Source organism: Ichthyophthirius multifiliis (genome assembly GCF_000220395.1).
Source record: "Ichthyophthirius multifiliis unplaced genomic scaffold scaff_1120509250267, whole genome shotgun sequence".
NCBI classification, from domain to species: Eukaryota; Ciliophora; class Oligohymenophorea; order Hymenostomatida; genus Ichthyophthirius; species Ichthyophthirius multifiliis.
Genome location: NW_004086927.1, coordinates 1 through 19,962, shown reverse-complemented (window position 1 = coordinate 19,962; position 19,962 = coordinate 1). Strand labels below are relative to the sequence as shown.

At 14.5% G+C, this 19,962-nt stretch overlaps 4 protein-coding genes across 4 annotated transcripts, besides 49 other annotated features; 3 read left to right on the top strand and 1 right to left on the bottom strand. All coding sequences in view use genetic code 6, as the record gives it.

Moving 5' to 3' along the window:
• Positions 1–1,253: 1,253 nt before the first annotated feature.
• Positions 1,254–1,304: a microsatellite.
• A 119-nt stretch (positions 1,305–1,423) lies between these two features.
• Positions 1,424–1,654: a microsatellite.
• A 132-nt stretch (positions 1,655–1,786) lies between these two features.
• Positions 1,787–1,877: a microsatellite.
• Positions 1,802–1,867: a microsatellite.
• Positions 1,806–1,845: a microsatellite.
• Positions 1,878–3,759: 1,882 nt separating the features above from the next.
• Positions 3,760–3,804: a microsatellite.
• Positions 3,805–4,118: 314 nt separating this feature from the next.
• IMG5_059940 (WD domain protein) lies at positions 4,119–5,143 on the top strand (the record flags this gene model as incomplete). Its single annotated transcript, XM_004037118.1, has 3 exons — positions 4,119–4,293; positions 4,353–4,880; positions 4,974–5,143. 3 exons carry the CDS (start codon positions 4,119–4,121, stop codon positions 5,141–5,143), a joined length of 873 nt encoding a protein of 290 aa, XP_004037166.1.
• Positions 4,910–4,965: a microsatellite.
• A 671-nt stretch (positions 5,144–5,814) lies between the features above and the next one.
• Positions 5,815–5,842: a microsatellite.
• Positions 5,843–7,426: 1,584 nt separating this feature from the next.
• Positions 7,427–7,532: a microsatellite.
• Positions 7,432–7,506: a microsatellite.
• Positions 7,448–7,506: a microsatellite.
• Positions 7,533–8,356: 824 nt separating the features above from the next.
• Positions 8,357–8,409: a microsatellite.
• Positions 8,410–8,436: 27 nt separating this feature from the next.
• Positions 8,437–8,484: a microsatellite.
• Positions 8,485–8,677: 193 nt separating this feature from the next.
• Positions 8,678–8,766: a microsatellite.
• Positions 8,687–8,761: a microsatellite.
• Positions 8,693–8,766: a microsatellite.
• A 1,007-nt stretch (positions 8,767–9,773) lies between these two features.
• Positions 9,774–9,841: a microsatellite.
• Positions 9,794–9,876: a microsatellite.
• Positions 9,810–9,852: a microsatellite.
• Positions 9,877–9,952: 76 nt separating the features above from the next.
• Positions 9,953–10,648, top strand: IMG5_059930 (hypothetical protein; the record flags this gene model as incomplete). The annotated part of the gene is made up of 1 exon (XM_004037117.1): positions 9,953–10,648. One exon carries the CDS (start codon positions 9,953–9,955, stop codon positions 10,646–10,648), a length of 696 nt encoding a protein of 231 aa, XP_004037165.1.
• A 1,065-nt stretch (positions 10,649–11,713) lies between these two features.
• Positions 11,714–11,779: a microsatellite.
• A 1,211-nt stretch (positions 11,780–12,990) lies between these two features.
• Positions 12,991–13,044: a microsatellite.
• Positions 12,992–13,044: a microsatellite.
• Positions 13,045–13,059: 15 nt separating this feature from the next.
• Positions 13,060–13,093: a microsatellite.
• A 46-nt stretch (positions 13,094–13,139) lies between these two features.
• Positions 13,140–13,217: a microsatellite.
• Positions 13,218–13,231: 14 nt separating this feature from the next.
• Positions 13,232–13,313: a microsatellite.
• Positions 13,245–13,313: a microsatellite.
• A 65-nt stretch (positions 13,314–13,378) lies between these two features.
• Positions 13,379–13,433: a microsatellite.
• A 1,199-nt stretch (positions 13,434–14,632) lies between these two features.
• Positions 14,633–14,697: a microsatellite.
• Positions 14,669–14,724: a microsatellite.
• Positions 14,677–14,715: a microsatellite.
• A 404-nt stretch (positions 14,725–15,128) lies between the features above and the next one.
• Positions 15,129–15,164: a microsatellite.
• A 749-nt stretch (positions 15,165–15,913) lies between these two features.
• Positions 15,914–15,969: a microsatellite.
• Positions 15,920–15,969: a microsatellite.
• An 82-nt stretch (positions 15,970–16,051) lies between these two features.
• Positions 16,052–16,168: a microsatellite.
• Positions 16,053–16,101: a microsatellite.
• Positions 16,059–16,108: a microsatellite.
• Positions 16,073–16,168: a microsatellite.
• Positions 16,095–16,181: a microsatellite.
• Positions 16,182–16,199: 18 nt separating this feature from the next.
• Positions 16,200–16,238: a microsatellite.
• Positions 16,204–16,252: a microsatellite.
• Positions 16,253–16,376: 124 nt separating this feature from the next.
• Positions 16,377–16,431: a microsatellite.
• Positions 16,432–16,518: 87 nt separating this feature from the next.
• Positions 16,519–16,606: a microsatellite.
• Positions 16,539–16,592: a microsatellite.
• Positions 16,546–16,592: a microsatellite.
• Positions 16,549–16,606: a microsatellite.
• Positions 16,607–16,673: 67 nt separating this feature from the next.
• Positions 16,674–17,622, top strand: IMG5_059920 (hypothetical protein; the record flags this gene model as incomplete). Its single annotated transcript, XM_004037116.1, has 1 exon — positions 16,674–17,622. The coding sequence occupies exon 1, from the start codon at positions 16,708–16,710 to the stop codon at positions 17,620–17,622; it is 915 nt and encodes a 304-aa protein (XP_004037164.1). The 5' UTR covers positions 16,674–16,707.
• A 31-nt stretch (positions 17,623–17,653) lies between these two features.
• Positions 17,654–17,728: a microsatellite.
• A 36-nt stretch (positions 17,729–17,764) lies between these two features.
• Positions 17,765–17,803: a microsatellite.
• A 731-nt stretch (positions 17,804–18,534) lies between these two features.
• Positions 18,535–18,589: a microsatellite.
• A 478-nt stretch (positions 18,590–19,067) lies between these two features.
• IMG5_059910 (hypothetical protein) lies at positions 19,068–19,867 on the bottom strand (the record flags this gene model as incomplete). The annotated part of the gene is made up of 1 exon (XM_004037115.1): positions 19,068–19,867. A coding segment is annotated over one exon (642 nt), but the record flags the coding sequence as incomplete, so codon positions are not given.
• A 30-nt stretch (positions 19,868–19,897) lies between these two features.
• Positions 19,898–19,962: a microsatellite.

Sequence of the window (19,962 nt, the reverse complement as noted above, 5' to 3'; positions counted from 1 at the left end):
AAGAAAGTCTTTTTTTCCTTCTAAAATTCTTAATATATTTTTCAATAATTATAAACCTAAATTCATTTCCAAAAACTAAAATTTTAAATATGTCCTAAAATTCCTTATTTTATAAAAAAATTAAAGTTTTTAAAAAAAATACTAAAAAACTTCTTTTATTAAAATAGCTTTATTTCTTTCATATAGACTTCTTTCACAAATGGAAACAATTTCTGTATTTTTTTCTATATTTTCTTATAAATGAATTTTATATTAAAATATTTTATTGAATAATTGCTTCATTTGAATATTTAAAAAGTTCATTTTCATGTTAATATATTATTAAATCCTTATCATTTATAAAACTTTGTTCTAAATAAGATTATTACTTTATTATTAATGTAATAATATATACCTTATATGATTATTATATATATATATCATTGAACTATTTATATATATTTAAATTAATAAAAAAAAAAAAGGACATTATTATTATATGTATAGTTACTTTATGTAATAAAATAGGATTATTAAATATTATTTTAGTCTTATTTTTAAACAATTAATATATGAGCAATATTATCGGTTTATTATGAAATTTCTTCTTTTAATTATTTAAAGGAAATCCTTTCTATTGGATTTTAAAAGAGCATTTTTTTCAAAAAAGTAAAGCTTTCATTTTTTTCAAAAAATAAATTCGAAGTTTATATATTGAAGCTATTTCGGGAGGAATGTATTGAACCTGTTTATTGTGTATATTTTGGAAAAAAAGTTAAAGTAATAATTCATAGTCTTTCCAAAAATCCTTAAATACGACTTTTTCATTGCAAAAAAGTATGTTTTCGTAAATTAAACAGGCATGATATTGTTCTTTTATTTCAAAAAATTAATATAGGCAGAACAAATAAGTTAAAGTGTTTATTTTATGGTATTTTCGTCTTTTTATCTGCTCTAAAGGTATTGCTTTAAATTCATTTAGTATTCTGCAAATATATAATATTTATATTTATTGCATAAAAAATTATCTAATGGTTTCAATATATAAAGATTTGTATTAATTTAGTTTAATTTCAAAAAATATTAGTCACATTCATTTTAAAGATTTATATCTTTTTTACATGATATTTTAAATAGTAAATGCTTTTAATATTAATTTGAAATATTCTTATTGAAAACTTCATAATATTAATTTATATAAAAATAAATATATGACAAATTAATATTTATCTATATATAAAATTAATTATGATATATAAAATATATTAAAATAAATATATATATATATATATATATATATATATATTTATTTATATATATATATACATGATTATTTTTAATATATTATTATAATATATCTAAATTATATATTTTAATATTCTTTGTATAAAAAATTAATTATTTATATTTATATTATAAAAATAAATAAACATAATATCAATTTTTATCTATTATTATTTTTTTATTATTTTATAAATATTATTATTAGTATTTTTAAATTATTATTATTATTTTTATTAATATTATTATTTTTATTATTATTTTTTATTTTTTATATTATTATTATAATTATTATTGTAATTATTTTTATTAGTTTTTTATTATTTTTATATTATTATTATTATTATTATTATTATTATTTTTATTATTATTTTAATTATTTTTATTATCATTAACATATTTAATTTATTTAAAAATTAAAGTATATTCCAATAATTTATTAAATTTATACTTTACATAAATATTTTATTTTATATATATAAATTAATCTAAATTGTATTATATTTGAGTATTTATTAATATAACATTATAAATTATAAAATATTTATATTATTTATAAATATAAATATATTTTTATTTATATAATATTTTAAATATTTATAATTTTAATAAATATATTATAATATCTTTTATCTAGATTATATTTTATTTTTCCTCAAATAATAATTAAAATAAAATTTTTTTATTTTAATAAATTTAATTAAAAAAAAATATTATATATTTAAATATCTTATAATTATTTATATATTTATCCTGTATAATATATACATATATTTTTTTAAATAAAATATACATAAATTAATATATTTAATTATATATTTATATATTAAAATTAAAAAATTATATTTATGAATATATTCAAACATTAATAATATATATTATATTATGTATATTTTTAAAAACATAATAAGGAATATTTTTTATTTTAATTTATATATATTAATTCTTTTAATATTTATACAGTTATTTGTATTATAAAAACATATAAATAATTTCATAATTGTATATTTTAATTTTATTCAATTTCTATTTCTTAATTTATATTTAATTAATTAAATTAAATCTCTAATTAATTTGAATTTATTTTATCGTTTATAATTTTTTCTTATTCACAAAAAATATCATTAATTTATAAATTTTAAATTTAAAATTCTAAAATTTTTTACTTAATAATTTATTAAATTTCTCCGAAAAAATTATAATATTCATTTTTTTATATAATAAAATTTTAATCATTTTTTTAAATGTATTCTGACATACTTTCCATAATTAAATTTTTATAAAAAAAATCATTAAAAAATATACTTTTTTATATCAATTAATTATCTTCAGATAATAGAAAACTAGAATAATCATCTTTTATTATTAAATTACAAATAATTGTTATCCAATTTTCACTTATTTATATATAAACGTCATTATTATAATTAAACTTACAGTATTTATTATATAAAAAAACCATATTTTTTACAAAACTATCATTCTTAGTTAAAAAAACGCCTTCTTAGTAATATGTAACATTCACAAAAACTTGTAAAACATCTCTCAGTAATTCATCATACAAGCAAATTTATATATATTTAATTAAATAATCTAAACAATAAAAGCAATCAATGAAAACACCTTTCCCAAAAGATGAAATTTGAACTAATAAGCTTATAAAAGGATTAACAATATTAATATCATTACAATTTTCTTAACAAATTTGACACAAAAAATTTATGATTGAAATTTTTCTAAATAAAAAAAATCTAGAAAAACTTATTTTTATTAAAACTAATAATATAATCCATATATACATTCCCTTAAAATTTCAGTATTATTTTAATATTGATAAATAAATAAAATAAAATAGTCATAAAAAGACTTGTTTTTTTCATTTTTAGGATAAGGTTTTTTTCTAAATATTTAGTTAATTAAAATTATTATGTCTATTATCGTTTCTTCTGTATATATGTTTCTTTATATTAATAGATTATCTATTTTTTATATTAGATTGTATTCGTTTATTAATAAATCTCTATTTTTTATTGAAGATGAAGTTAAATTTATTAATATATATAGAGTTTAGGATATTATTATTTTTTGTTAATGATAATTTAGATGTTAGTATATTATATTCATTGTTTCTTTTTATATTAAATTTTGGTTTTATTTTAATATTATTTAAGGTAATATATTTTTAATTGTATTGAATATAGTTTACTTTAAATCTATTTCTTATATTTAAAGTATTATAATTAAATATCTATATAAATCTTCTTCTATTATGCATTCTATAGTATTATTATTATTATTTAATTTAAAATTAAAGTTTTATAAAGCTTGTTTTAAGTCATTTATAATTTGTAATGTTTATTCTTAAGATAGATAGCTTTAATTTTAATTGTTTATTAGATTTTAGCATATTTTTGTAATATTTTAAATTTATTATTTTTGCATTGTTTTTTTTTTTAAATTATATAAAAAATTAAATTTTTATTAAAAAAGACAAAAAGCATAAATTATATTTAAAAAATAATTTTTTTTAAAAAAAAAATTATTCAGTTTTGATAAATTTAAGTATTTTTTTTTAGTTTAAAAAAAAAAAATATATGTTTATTCTAAAAAAATAAATAGAATGCTTTTTAATTAATTTAAATTAAAAAAATAAAAAATATATAATTAATTTTTTTTTTACCAAAAAAAAAAAATACTAAAAAAAATTTCGGAAAAAAAAAAAAAAAATGGAAAATAATCAAATAGTAATAAGTGAAGAAATATTAAAAAGTTTCAAAAAAGCAAAAGTTCATAAAGACAATGTAAAATAAAAATATAAAAAATATTATAAAAATCTCTAGAAAGTATATATAACATCAATGGATATATCAAAATGTGGCGAATATTTAATAACATGCGATGGAGAACAAATAATATTATATAATTTACATTCCGGTGAATAATAAAAAAAGCTATATCATAAAGAATCTTAATTAGATTTGGTCCGTTTTACACACAATAGTGATGCTATAATATGTGCTACATAAAAAGACCGTAAAAAATAAATTAAATATATAACAATATATATAAATATTACTTTTTATTATTATTAGATAGTATCATATATTGGTCATTACATGATAATGAAATAGTAAAGAAATTTACAGGACATACAGATGTAATTTTATGTCTAGATTTAAATAATTCCACGGATAAATTTCTAAGTACTTCATAAGATTGTACATTGAGGTTTTGGGATTTGAATTCTATGATACCAGGGGCAGATGCGATTTTAGATTTATCTTAAAAAAAATGTAATCCAGTCGCAGCCTTTGATAATTTGGGGCTTGTTTATGCAATTTCATATACAGAAAGTTTAGGAGGAGCAGATTTTACTAAAATAGCACTCTATGATGTAAAAAAACATGAGGAAGGATCTTTTGCCTTCTGGAATTATGATTGTGCGGAGATTAGAACTATAAAATTTAGTTAATGTGGAAACCTTATATTATGTAGTACTGTGGATAATATTATTATAGTCATAGATTCTTTTGAAGGCACACTAAAATAAAAAATAAATACAGGAGGAGAAGATATAATGGACCCATGCTTTACACCATGTTCATAGTTTTTAATTACAGGTAAATAATAAATTTGAATAAACAAATAAATATAAATATATATATATATATATATATATATATATATATATATATAATTATATATTTAAATAGGCGGAGAAAAGGGAATTATTCATGTGTGGAAAACTTAAACTGGAGAAGAAGTTACGAAATTAAGTGGGCATTTTTTAAAACCTTAGATTTGTAAATTTTCTCCAAGTCATTGTTTACTTATTAGTGCTTGTAAAAATTTGATTTTTTGGCTTCCGGATATAAAATAATGATACTTTCATATATATATTATTTTTTAATTATTTTATATATTTGATAAAATTAATTATATATTTTTTTTTTTATTTAATTTTGATTTTTTGTAAAAAAAAAACTATTAAAAATAAAAAATGTCTGAATAAATTAAATATTAATATACAGAAGATTAAAGGTTTTTGTTATAAGAAGATTTTTAAAAAATAATAATTTAATTTTTTTTTATTTAAACAAAAAAAATAGCTTAGAAATATTAATATAATCAACCAAAGCAAACATAGACTGTTCAAGGGAAAGAAAAGAGTTTAATATATGTAGATCTACAGTATTAGGTAAATTTACTGAACCATCACATTGTATAAATTAAGCATTTAGACTAGTAGATTGTTTTTAAAAGATGTAATAATTTTTTGTTTAAATAAAGTATAAATATATATTTTTGTTAGAAGAAATTTACAAAATGATTAATGTATTAATTCCTTTTAATAAACATTATAATGTGCAAAAATTAATTATTAAAAGAACTTTTTTTTATAATAATCTTGTTCAAATTAATTAAATGATTATATTAAATGTAATTGATAAAATCTTTATATATTTTTATAAATAAATATAGCCTAAACTTATTTTTTATATAATCATAAAATAACATATATTAATTAAATATTATATTATAATATAATTTATTAAAAAAAAAAAAAAAAAAAAAAAAAAAAGAGAAAAAGATAGGATAAATTTATATATATATATTTATTTTATTACTTTTATCAAATATTTCTTTTTTTATATATATAATTATAATTAACAAAAAACAAAAAAATATTATTTAAATATATATATATTTAACAAAATTAAATATGGACTATTAAATATAAGAACTTTAATAAATATTCGAAAACATAAAAAATTCTAAAGTATAAGAAGAAGAGAAACTTGAAAAAAACATAATTTCTTTAAGAAAAATAACTTCTAATGTCGACATAAATCTCACATAAATATTAGACTGTATAATTGACTCTAAAATATGTGAATATTTTCTCGAAATGCTTAAAATCCATAAAAAATCTTAAATAATATTTAATATATTATGGATATTAACTAATATAGGCTCCGGAAATAACTATTAAACCGATTATTTAATAAAAATAAATTCTTTATCTTAAATAATAAGCTTTTTAGAACATCCAGAAGAAAACATATTTTGCTAATCTTTATGGACTTTGGCAAATATAATAGGAAATTCTCATAAAAATCGTGATTTATTAATATAGGAATATAATATAGTTTAAAAATTAGAAAATTTATTTTTAAAAAATCTATAAAAAGAAACAATATCAATATGTATTTTTACTATGTAAAATTTATGTAGATATAAGCCTCATCCAGAATATGAAAAAGTTAAAGTTTTTATGAATTATTTTATTAAATATTCTTTATAATTTTAATAAGCAAAAGACATTTTAGTAGACTGTGCTTGTGGAATTAGTTACTTATTAGAATAAGAATCCTGTTGTATTGATTTTATATAAGGTTAGGGATATATTTTTATAGATTTAATGTTAAATAATTTAAATGCAGATTATGATGATGGTATTATTAACCCGTTTATTAAAATCTTAGGTAGTATAGCAGAATGTAATGATCCATTGTGTGTAGATTTTATTATATAGAGTAAAAGCTTGGATTTCTTAATTAAATATGTCAAATAGTGTTAAAATGATACCAAAATTAAAGATATACTATGGACTTTTTCTAATTTGGCGGCTGGAAATGAATAATAGGCAATGACTTTGGTAAAAAATAATGCTTTTTGGGATATAATGCTCTTTTTTTATGATAAATATTCTATTATATAAAATAATCTAAAAAATATCAAAGAATGGGCTTATATTATAGGAAATTTATTAACTCATAAAAGCGTTTTCAATTTTTTTTTAGAAGAATAAAATTCTATTATTGAAAAAAATTGTAAACTGGTATTTTTAAAAAATGCAAGTCTATAAAACATTGTTTTTGGAGGAATTGAATATTTTTTTAAATATTCAAAAGATATAGAAAATTCTAGCATTTTATATCATAAAATAAGTAATATAGCAGATATCTTAGAAAAATTTGACCCATAATAAAATAAGGATATTGTATATAATATTTGTAGTTTAGCTAATTAAATGAAAAATGAATTAAATGCTAGTTAAATTGATATAAATTAATAGAGTGCAGCCCCGGGTAAATATTAAGAAGATATTATGGAGGAATACGAATATTAAAAATATAATGCGGCACCTATTCCTTTTAAGGAAATTTGATTAATTATTTTATAAATTATAATTAATATTATTATTATTATTATTATTATTATTATTATTATTATTATTATTATAAATAATTTTAATAATATTTCTATTATTCTAGAATATTTATTTTTTATAATTATAATAATTTAAATATATATTAATATTTCTTATATATATATAGTCATTTATAAATATTATTTATATTGTATAAAAATAAATAAATAAAATATTATATATAAATTTATATATACAATTTAAATATTATTATTTTATTATATTTTGATAACATTATAATATTTAATACCATTTTTTTCTAAAAACAATATATTCTGATCCGATATTATTATATTTATAATATTAATTAAAGAAATTATTATAATATTGATTTGAAAATATATAAATTTTATTTATTTAATATAAAAAAAAATAATAATATATATTTATTTATTTTATTATTTTATTCAATTATATCTAACATTAATTTAAGTTCCATTTTTTCTTTTGCTTCTTTTTTTTTTAGCTTGTTTTCTTGTTTTGTTTAACATTTCGTAAATATCTTCATTATTTTATCCATTTATTGTATATAAATATTATGGTAAAACAATATTATGTGCAAATTTATTTATAAATAAATTATCATATATTTTATTGTCTAAAATTTTTTAATTTTAATTCAATATACGAGGATCATTATATAATTATACTTTATGTGGTTCTTTTTTTATTTTAATTTTAGAAAATTTATTAATATTATTTAAAACGTTAATAGTTTATCTAATCATTTTTTCTCTTATTTATTAATAAAAGTAAATTATTTTTTATTTATTTATTTACAAATAAAAAATTAATATAAAAGATATATTTTTTTTTATTTTTTCTTTAGAAAAAAAGTTGATTATATAATATATTTTCTCGAAATTTTATAATATAAAAAATAAATAAAATCTTTTAATTAAATAAAAATAAAGTTTTTATTAAATAAAAATAAAATACTTAATATATATTTTCTCCAACAAAAAATATGTATTTATATAACTAAAAATTTTTAATAATAAAATATTTTTTTGTTTATTTTTATATATAAAAAAAAAGTCATTTAAAAAATATATTTAAGTATATTTTCATTAAAAATGCTTTTGTATTTTTTATAACCATTAAACATAAAGTTTTTTATTTTTTTCGAAAGAATAATTATCTATAAATTATGCGGTTTAAGAAGTAATACCATTTTATTTCAAATAATCAATAATTCCAATTTATATTCTCTATATTTATATTTAAATATATATATATATATATAATTATATATATTTATATATTTATATATTTATATATTTATATATTTAATCAGATTTTTACTTAATCTAAAGTTGAAAATTTAGGTCCATTATATGAATTAAGATATCTTTCTATTTTATTTTAAGTTTTATTTTTCTCAATATCATCTACATTATAAACAGCATTAATTTATATCTATTATATCATATGTTTTAATTTATTAATTAATATTTCTTTATATATATAATTACCTCTGGATAAAAAGAGGTACAATCAAAAGATATTATTTCTCCTTTTTAATTAGTTACATAAACTGTAAAGTCAGATTATTATTTTTTTGCTTCTTCATCTGATGATGAATATTCATTTTCTTCCGGGTTTCTTGCTTAAAATACAATTTAAACTTTATTACTTCCGTTAGTTTTGTGTAATTCAACATAATAAGATTTTTCATTTTCATTTATAGTGAATTAATTTTATTATAAGAATTCCTTAAAATATAATTTATGTTTTTTTAAAATAATATATAAAATACTTAAAATGTTTAATCTTATTAAGGATTATTAGGTTATGTTTCAAATTTAATTTATTCTTCTAATGCTATTTAAAGATTTTCTATTAGAATAATATTTTAATTTTTAAAAATATTTTATAATATACGTTTGCTTTCAAATTATAAAGAGGATTAATAAAAAACACAATTTTATTATGAAAATTTCAATTTTTTAAATACTTATTAATTTAAAACTTATACAGATATAATAGATCTACCGAATTTAGAAATCATTATTTTTATTTTATATATATTATATTTTTTAATATTTTTATACTATTATATATATCTTAATTAACTTTTTTTATTATTTATTTTATATCTAAAATGTATTAATAAAAATTTAAAAATATAATATTTTTAATATTAAAAAAAAGTTTGTGAATTTAAGTTAATATATAAAGTTTAGAATTATATATAAATATATTTTTTATTTTTTTTTAAATATAAAATTAAAATAATAACAAGAATAAAATATTTATAATATAAAATTCAATTAAAGTAATGAAAATTTTTAAATAGATATAATATATTTGTATATATATATATATATATATATATATATATATTTTTATATTATTATATTATATTATTTTATTATTATAAATATTATTATATTTATATTTTAATTTTATTTATTCTATTTATATCTTAATCTAAATATATATATATAATAAAAAAACAATATCTAAATTAAAAAAATGATGAATAAATCCACACATAATATCGAATAACAAGGAGAAAATTACTATTTAATTCCCAAAACATCTCATACTAACACTGTTATTTTTCTTCACGGTTTAGGTGATTGTGGATAAAGTTACATTGATTTTTTCCAAGAATCTGATATAGTTTCTGCAACAACCAAAGTAGTATTAATTACAGCTCCAGTTAGGCCTGTAACAATAAATTTTGGTATGTAACTTAATTCATGGTTTGATTTCAAAAATTTTGACGTAAACGAGCAAAACTTTTAGCAAGCAATAGGTATTGATGAAATGATATAATCATCATAATAATTAATCTAAATTCTAAATTAAGAAGTTAATATATTACAAGGATAATCATAAAAAGTCTTCATTGGAGGATTTAGTCAAGGTGCTTGCATGAGTCTTAAAGTTGGGCTTGAATTTGATTAAAAACTAGGTGGAATTTTAGCTTTTTCTGGATTTTTATTCCCTGTTTATAATGAACATGAGAATAATAAAAATACACCTATTCTTATTTCTCATGGAACTTAAGACCCACTTTTAGCTTGGGCTAAATGTGAAATTTCCTATAACAAACTTAAATAAAGTAGTCATCCTTTATAGTTTGAAATTATATAAGATCTTTAACATTCTTTTAATATGAAAAGCTATACTGCTTTTAGAAATTTCTTTAATAAATATAAATGAACAGATATGTTTTTTTTTTAAAAAAAAATTATTATCTTTTTTTTTATATTATATATTAAATAAATTAGAAAAAAAAAAAAAAAAAATTGAAATATTAAAATTTTTATGGATTACAAAAATAATATCAAAAAAAAAAAATATTAAATTATTAAAATAATATATATTTATATATAAATTTTTATATATAATAAATTAAAATAAATATTAATAATTTATTATTATTATTAATATAAATTTATTTTTTTAAAAAAAGCATATATACATGTATATTATGTATCTTCTTATAAATTTAATTTAAACAAATGCAAGTATTATATAAAAAAATAAAAAAGAATTTAATTAATTTAAATTAAATATTTATATTAAATTATATGATCTATTTATTATTAATATTTATTTGTGTTTTTTTTTTAATATTGAAAAATAAAAAACAAATATCAAAAAACTGAAAAAAATAAATATTAAAAACTTTAACAAAAAATAAATTTAATCATAATTGTTTTTCAGAAATAATATCTTCTTAAAATTAATTAAATATTATTCTTATTTCTCCTTCCAAATCCTTTTTTTTCTACAAATTATCTATAAAAATAGCTTCATCAACCTCATTACTTAAAACTAATCCAATTTAAGGTTTATTAGTAATCCCAATTTATTTATAGGCTTAAGGTATTAATCTTAAATCAACTTACATAAAATTAATACATCTATGCTCTTTGAAATTTTCATTAGCAATTTTAATAATCTATTCTTGGATTTTTATGCAATCTTTGGCACATTGAGAATCATAAAGAAGAAATACATAATTATCGTTAAAAAAAATAAAATTTTTTAAGTTTTATGAGTCTTTAATAATTGAATTAGAGTATACTCTATCAGTTGTATTTTCAGCCAAGATTTTTTATTATTATTGATATTTATCTAAATCTTATATAGTAAAAATTGTTATTATTAAAATTTTAAAATAATTATAATTTTTAACATTTTCATTAAATGTTTTTAATTAGATAAATAAAGAAAAAAATTTTATAAATATATAAATAAAAGAAAAATTTATAAAAAAACATATATATAAATATATATAAATATATATATATATATATATATATATATATATATATATATATATATTGTATTTATATAAATTATTCATTTATTTTCTTATAAAACTTTTTATAATTCATCATTTAAAATTTTAGAAATTAACAAATAAAATCCTGGATCATTTTTAAATTCTATATTATATGAAAAGCTTACCATAATTTTATTTTTTTACCTTTAATGTTATTGTTTGTTAGTTTTTTTTTTTCAATATATAATAAATAATACTTAATGATCTGCAAATACTTTATATATGATTATCATCTTACCTACCTTCATCATCTTTAATACATGTTGCTGTAGGTAAATGATCCTTTATTTAATTAATAAATGCTAATAATTATATAGTTTACATATTTTGTTTATAATGCTATATTTATATTTGTTATTTTCATCTGTCTATCGCATAATATTATAATAACTTATCCTTCTAATAAAATAAAATGAACTAAAGCATCTATATTTTCAATTTATAAATATTTCGTGATACTTTTAACCATTTATAATATATATTTTTATAAAAATTAAATTATATGTATATATTAATGAATGAATATTTTTAATTTTTAATAATAATTTTGTATAAAAAAATTAAAATTAGTTTTTTATACTCTTAATTATTAATACCTATAAAAAAAAAAAATTATATTACAATAAATAAATATAAATATAAAATAAAATATATTTATATATATCTATATATAAATTTAATATAAATAATATAAAAATATGGATTAAAAAATAGTATACATATAATTACAATAATTTTAAATAAGAGAAAAAAATATAAATATTTGTTCCTTCTATTATTTTTTGATATTATTTTAATATTTTCATTATCTAAAATAATTTTATTTTTAATATCAGATTTTATTTAAAATTAAGAGAAACTAATAAACTAAATGAGAGATTTTTTATGTTTATTTAAGTTATTATTGAAGCCAATTTCAATAAAATTATAAAATATATAAGAATTTATAATTTTATATATCTATAATATTTCATTAATATATTTTTAAATTATATATTTTATTTTAATACATAAAATTGAATGTACTTTTAGGAAATAAAATTACAATAAAGTAAATTTACAAAATTCTATTATTTATTATAAATATATTTTGTGTAAAAAATAATAAAAAAATTAGAATTTTTTAGAAAGGATAAATTACAAAATATTATTATTATATAATAAATATATAAATAAATCTTTTAATTTTTATTTAATATGTTTCTTTTATTAATAATATATAATTAAATTAAATAATAATTTATTAATTAAAATAAATATATAAACAAAAAAAATGTAATAAATATTAAATTTAAATATATAATATTTAAATAATACATAAGGAATATATAAAAATATAAAATATATCTACATTTTTAAATAATTAAAAATTATAATCAAAAATAATAAAAATAAAATAAAAATATTCTATAATATATAATAAAAAAATTATAAAAAATAGTTTTAATATTTATAGATAAGATAATATAAATATATATAAATATATATATATATATAATATTTTATATAGTATATATATATATATATATATATTTTTAATTTAGTTATGTTTAATTATTTATATAATTTTTAAATATTTTTTATCAAAAACATATTACATTTTATATAAATATTTATTTTTTATTTTAATTTTATATTTTATTAAAAATTTATTTTAAATTATAATAAAATCCCATAAAATATAAGTTTTAATAAATAACTAAAATATTTAATTAATATTAAAAAAATTAATAAATAACCTTTTTATAAAAGAAATATATTTATTATATATATATTTATATACTTTTTTTTAAATTATTATTATTCAATGTATTTAAATCAGAATATTTTCTAAATGTTTAATTTTATCACATTTCATTTAAAGTATTTAATTAAATTCAGAAATTGTTTCACAAAGTTTATTATTTTCAAGTTTACAAAGTTTAAGATTTTCTTCGTATTCCATTTGTTTTTATTTTTCTTTTAATTTATCATTATTAATGATCTTTTGTTATTATTTTTAATTATTTTCAATTAAATACTATATTTATAAATATACATATATATACATATATTTATTATTAATTATTACTTTCAACTATTATTTAAGATCTTATATTTAATTTTCATATTAAATACATTTATTTTTATGTTTTTATTCATTTTCTAAAAATTATTAACTTAATAGTGATAAATTATTTTCATTATATTCACATTCTATTTATATTAAAATAATTAAAAATTATACTTATATAATATTTTACTTATTTTAGTTTATAATTCTTGAATAATTTTCTTTTATTAATTGATTTCCTTTAAAATTTCTTTATTTTCTAATTCTAAATTTTACAAATATTTCAACTTTTTCTCTGCCTGAATTTTTTCTTATTTAGCCTTATATAATTCACTATTAGAATTTTATATTTTATACTTTAGTTCATTTATATCATTCAATAAATCCTTTTAATATTTTTTCTATTAATTTATTTCAATTTTTTATTCTTATATTTATCTCTCAAACTTCTAATAGTCATCTTTTATTTATATACTAATTGAGTTCGACTTTTCTCTTGATTTTTAACTACTTGAAGATAAAGTCTTTGGCTTTGAAGATAAAGAATGAATAGAAATAACATCTGAATTAGTCCTCTTACGTAAATATTAATGAGAATTTTAAATAGGAATATACTATTACATTTTAATATAATGTTATTATTATTAAGTTTACATATTTTTAAAATTTTTTTAATAATAATATTTTTTTTTAATTTTTATTTTTTTATAATAAACAGATATTTATATAAAAAAAAATTCATAATATTAATAAGAAATTTCATAAAAAAATGTATATAAGCAAAAATAAATATATGAAAATATATTTAATATATATATATATATATATATATATATATATATTTTATATTTATTTATATTATATTTTTTCATATTAATTTTTATTATTTTTCATTTATTTAATGAAAGTTCTCTTTATTTGAGTCATTATTATTACTAAAACTATCTATATATTGACTAAAAGCCTTTTAGAAATTAATATTTTTATTAACTTAATAATTTTCCTCATTTTATTCATCAAAAAAATCTTTTTAAAACAGTCCTTTCAATTATTCATTTGGGAAAAACATAGAAAAGCTTGAACTAGAATTTGAAGATGAATTTTCTATGTTTATTTTATTTTATTTTATATTTAAAAACATACCTTCGTTTGCTTAATTTAAGGATGATGTATCATCTTCCAATTTAATTTTTTATTTTTCAAATGTATAATTAAATTATTAATCTGAAAAAGGTTTTTATAAAGGTGGAGGTGATTAAACGTATATTTTTACTTCTGGAAAAGTATTAAAAGAGGGTAATTTTTTTAATTTAGGTATATTTTTTTCATTTCTCTATCATGATTTATATTTTCTTTTATTTTAGATTAAATATTTTTGAGATAATAAGGTTATATTTGATTTTTTTTGATTTTTTATTCATTTTTTCGTTTCTAAGTACTTATTTATTCCCTTATTTATTAACTTTTAGTATTTGAATATTTATATGAGTGCTTTTTTTGGATTTTATCTGTTTCTAAAGCAGACTCTGTTTTAATATTTATACTTTTGGATTCAAATTTATTTTATAATTGACTTAATTATTGTTTTATTTATGAAATTTCAGAAGAAAAATTTAGTTAAGAATTTTAACTTTTTTTTTAAATTATTTAATCTTTATATAAAAAAAAACATTTGTATTAAATTATATTTTTATTTTTTTAAAAAAAACGTGATATTTCTAATATTTATTCTATTGGTAATTCATTTGTATTTAATTAAAATTATAATGCTCTTATGCCTATTATTTATAGTCTTTTTTTTATTTCTTAATGATATTCGATTGGATATTGGGATAAATTTTGATTTATGTACACTTGATATGGATCATATTATTATTGTTATTATTATTATTGGAAATTCATTTTATTTTTTGAATTAATTCAAAATAAAATAAAAAAATTTAGTTTAATTTTTATAATATAATTAATTATAAATTTTAATATATATTGGTTTTTATAAGTAAATATAATTATATATATATATAAAATTTTATATTAAATTTTTAATATTAAAGTATTTTTATTATTATTAATTTTAATAAAATAGTTTATTATAAAAACTTAAATAATTTATTATATAATAATTTAAATTATTTAAAATTAATAAATTTATAAGAAAAAATTTAAGTTTAATATTTTTAAATAAATGTCATATGTTATATTTATTATAAGTTTATATTAAATATATATATTTATAAAAAAATCTAAATATAAATAAAAAAAAATATAAAGATATATATTATATATATAATATATAATATAAATATAAATATAAATATAAATATAAATATTAATAAATATATTTATATCATATAAATACATATACATTTATTTTATATATTTTTATTTTTAAATATTTTTTTTTTTATTTATTTGTTTTCAAATATTTTTTAATTTATTAATAATAATTTAAATTTTCATTATATAATTAATTTTTTAAAAAATATTTATATAACTTAACCCTTATATTTTATTTACCCATTAAATTTTAAAAAATATAAATATATATATTTTTTTAAAGTATATAATTTTAAAAAAATATATATATTTTTAAAGTATTCATATTAAATAAAATTAAAAAAAATAATATTATTTATATTATTTTTGTAAATATATATAATTCAAGTCTAATAATTTTTCAATTATTAAAATAAAAAATAAAGATAAAAATATATTTAAAATAAAATAAAATTTAAATAAAATAAAATTATAAATAAAATCTAAATAAATTAAATAACTCCTTTTACTATTTTAAATTAAAATAAAAAGAGAAAAAAATAAAATAAAAAAGATTTTATTTAAAAAAAAAATAAAAGAAATATTAAAAATAAAAAAATGGCTCTGTCTTTAAAACTCGATTCATTTACATCCTTAGGAAATTTCCGTAAAAACGTATTATCCGACGACTATACTCATTCAGTTTTCGAAACTTATAAATTGAAAGGATAATCCCAAAACGGTACAAAAGTAGAATACAAATTAAAATTAAAGACAAGCAAAATAGACGACTTAGTAAAAGCTAAATTAGAAGATGAAGGAAAACTTCAATTTAAATTAAACAATTACATATTAGAAATAGCTTCTAGAAGAAATAATGACATAAAACTACACATAGATTTAGGCGAAAGATAAATAAATGGAAAAAAAATTAACTTTTTTGGAAATATGAAAACTTAAACATCTTTAGATAATTTCCGTTTTCGTTTCGGTTCTAATTATTTTGGAGAAAATAAAGAAAATAATTCCAGAATCGAATATATTTCAGATAATCAATCTTTCAGTTTTACTTAAAGAAATCTTTTTAGAACTAAAAATAATGTCTTAGCTTGGGTTTTGAACTTTAATTCTAAAGCCTAGTCTTATTTGAATTCATTTGACTCTATTTTAGGTTATGAAAGTAAAAAAGTAGACCTTTATCTATAACATAATACCAAATGCTTATGTCTAGGAAAACTTACATTGACCGGAACTTATAATTTAAATGATAAAACAGCATTCTCAGCTGAACTTGTGAAACATTAAAAAGACTAAAACGTTACTGTAGGCTTTAAACACACAGTTAATAAGAATTTGACTGTTAGAGCTAAGTTTGATTCATTGCTTAGAGTATATTTTGCAGGAAAATACAATTGGAATCAAGTTTCAGCCTGTTCTTCGGTCTAGTTAGGCTTCGGATAAAATGATAAAACTTTCAATATGGATAAATTCCCTCCTTTACCTTTAGGATTTAAATTTGATGTTAAAATTTGATTAGATTTTATTTAATTTTTTAAAGAAAATAATATATATATATATATATATATATATATATATATATATATTATATATATATATATATTTATATATATATATATATTATTAATATTAATAATAGTAGTAAATATTTTTTTTTTAAAAATAAAAAAAAATAAAAATAATGAAAAATTAAAATTTTCTTTGTTTATTGGAAAAAATTAAATAGGAATATTAAAAAATTAAAGAAAAATAAAATTCTTAGGAAAAAAAAGAGGAAAATATTCAAGATTTAATACTTTAATTTAAATAATAATTAAATTCTTATAATAATATTGATTAAAATATTGCTTTTTAAGAAGATATTGTTCTTAATCATTAAATATAATAAGCCTAATATCATATATAAGACCTATAAAAGTAAATTAATCTTCTGAAAACTTAATTTTATTCGAAATATTAACAATAAAATTAATAATAATAGTATTATTTATAGCTAAATTCATACTAAAAAAAAGACAAATTTAAGTCTTAATTGTTAATTCTATAATCTTTATAAAATAATTTGACACTTGAAAATTAAAATAAAAATAACCTGAAAAACAATATATAAATTAAAAGATTTTCTAAAAATACAAAAATTACAATAAATGATATAAAAATAAAATAATAAAATATTTATTTGAAATTATGAAATTAAAAGTAATAATTTTTTTTTTATTAAAATATAGGATTTTTTAAAAAAATAATAATATAAAAAAAATGATATTTTTTTATATTTTAAAAAAGTAGAAATAAATTTATTATTTAAATATTAAAATAAAAATATATAAATGATGATAAAAATATAAATAAATAAAAAGTTAAGAATATATAGAGATAAAAAAAAGTAAAAAGTTGTAATAAATATATAATAAAAAATAGAACTAAATATATATATATATTTATATATATATATATATATATATATATATATATATATATAAATAAGTACATATATTTATATTTATTTTCTTCTTTAATTTTTTTTATTATTTATGTATATAACTACTTTTAATATTACTTACTTTTATTTTAAAATTTTTTCAATTCCAAAATTTAATTAATATTAACGAAAAATAATATTTTATTATTTCTATTTTATTTTAATAAAAAAAATAAAAATTATTACTTATAAAATAATAAAATGGGCAATTAATTAAAAACTTCATCCTAATAAGTATTTAATGATATAACAATTATTTCTTAAAATAAATTTAATGACTCTATTTTATATACGTAAAAATTAAATTAAAAAATACCTTTTAAATAAATTATAGTAAAAATTCTACTATTCAATTAAAAATGCAATAAATTTAATTTGATGAAAATAACAAATCTTTAAATTTAGTGTAAATATATATAATATTTTATTCATTTATATATAAATTTATATATTTATTAGGTTTAATACATAATTATCCTTAAAATAATTTATGAAAATCCAAGAAATCTTAATAAAACCTAACAAAATTGACTCATTTACATTTCATGTCCCAATAAATATTGGTTCTAAAGCTTTAAGTGATAAAGATAAATTCATAAGTTCCTAAATAGAAATTTTATTTGATATATTATCAACTCATTATACATAAATCCACCATTTAAGTTTACATTTTCCTTCTTAAAGTGAGAATAACTAAGACATAACGAATTAAACTATACAATAACTAATAAAAATGCTATAAAAGATGTAAAATTTATAATATTTAGACCTAAATCTATTCTAATGGGGTTACTATAATAAAAACTTATCTTCAGATGAGATAAAAAACCTATTTTTGACACTAAAAAAAATGAATTTAAAATCTTTAAAAATAGACTTAGGAAGATGGGGTTGTGAGAAATTCGGAAACTTAAAAATTTACAAAGACGACATTTTTTGCGATTTTTGTGACTGTTTAAAAAGCCTGTAAAATTTGGAAATTCTTTAAATTAATTTTAGGTCTTGGGGTTATGAAAATAGCTATATAACAGATATTTCAGTCCAAAAAATATTCGAGGGAATTTCCCAATTGACAAAATTAAAATAACTGGCTGTAAATTTAACTAAATGGGGATATTTAAATGATAATATAGGGAATAATTCGTTCATAAACTTCGAATAAAATTCATAAAATTGGAAATAATTAGAAACTTTCTTCCTTGATATTAATTCTTGGATTATTTTTAAATAATTTTCATATATTAAAAACGGATTATTATCATTACCTATGTTAAAAAATTGTAAAATTGAATCTATTGATGTATTTATTATATATATATATATATATATATATATATATATATATATATATATATATAAATTTATATAATATA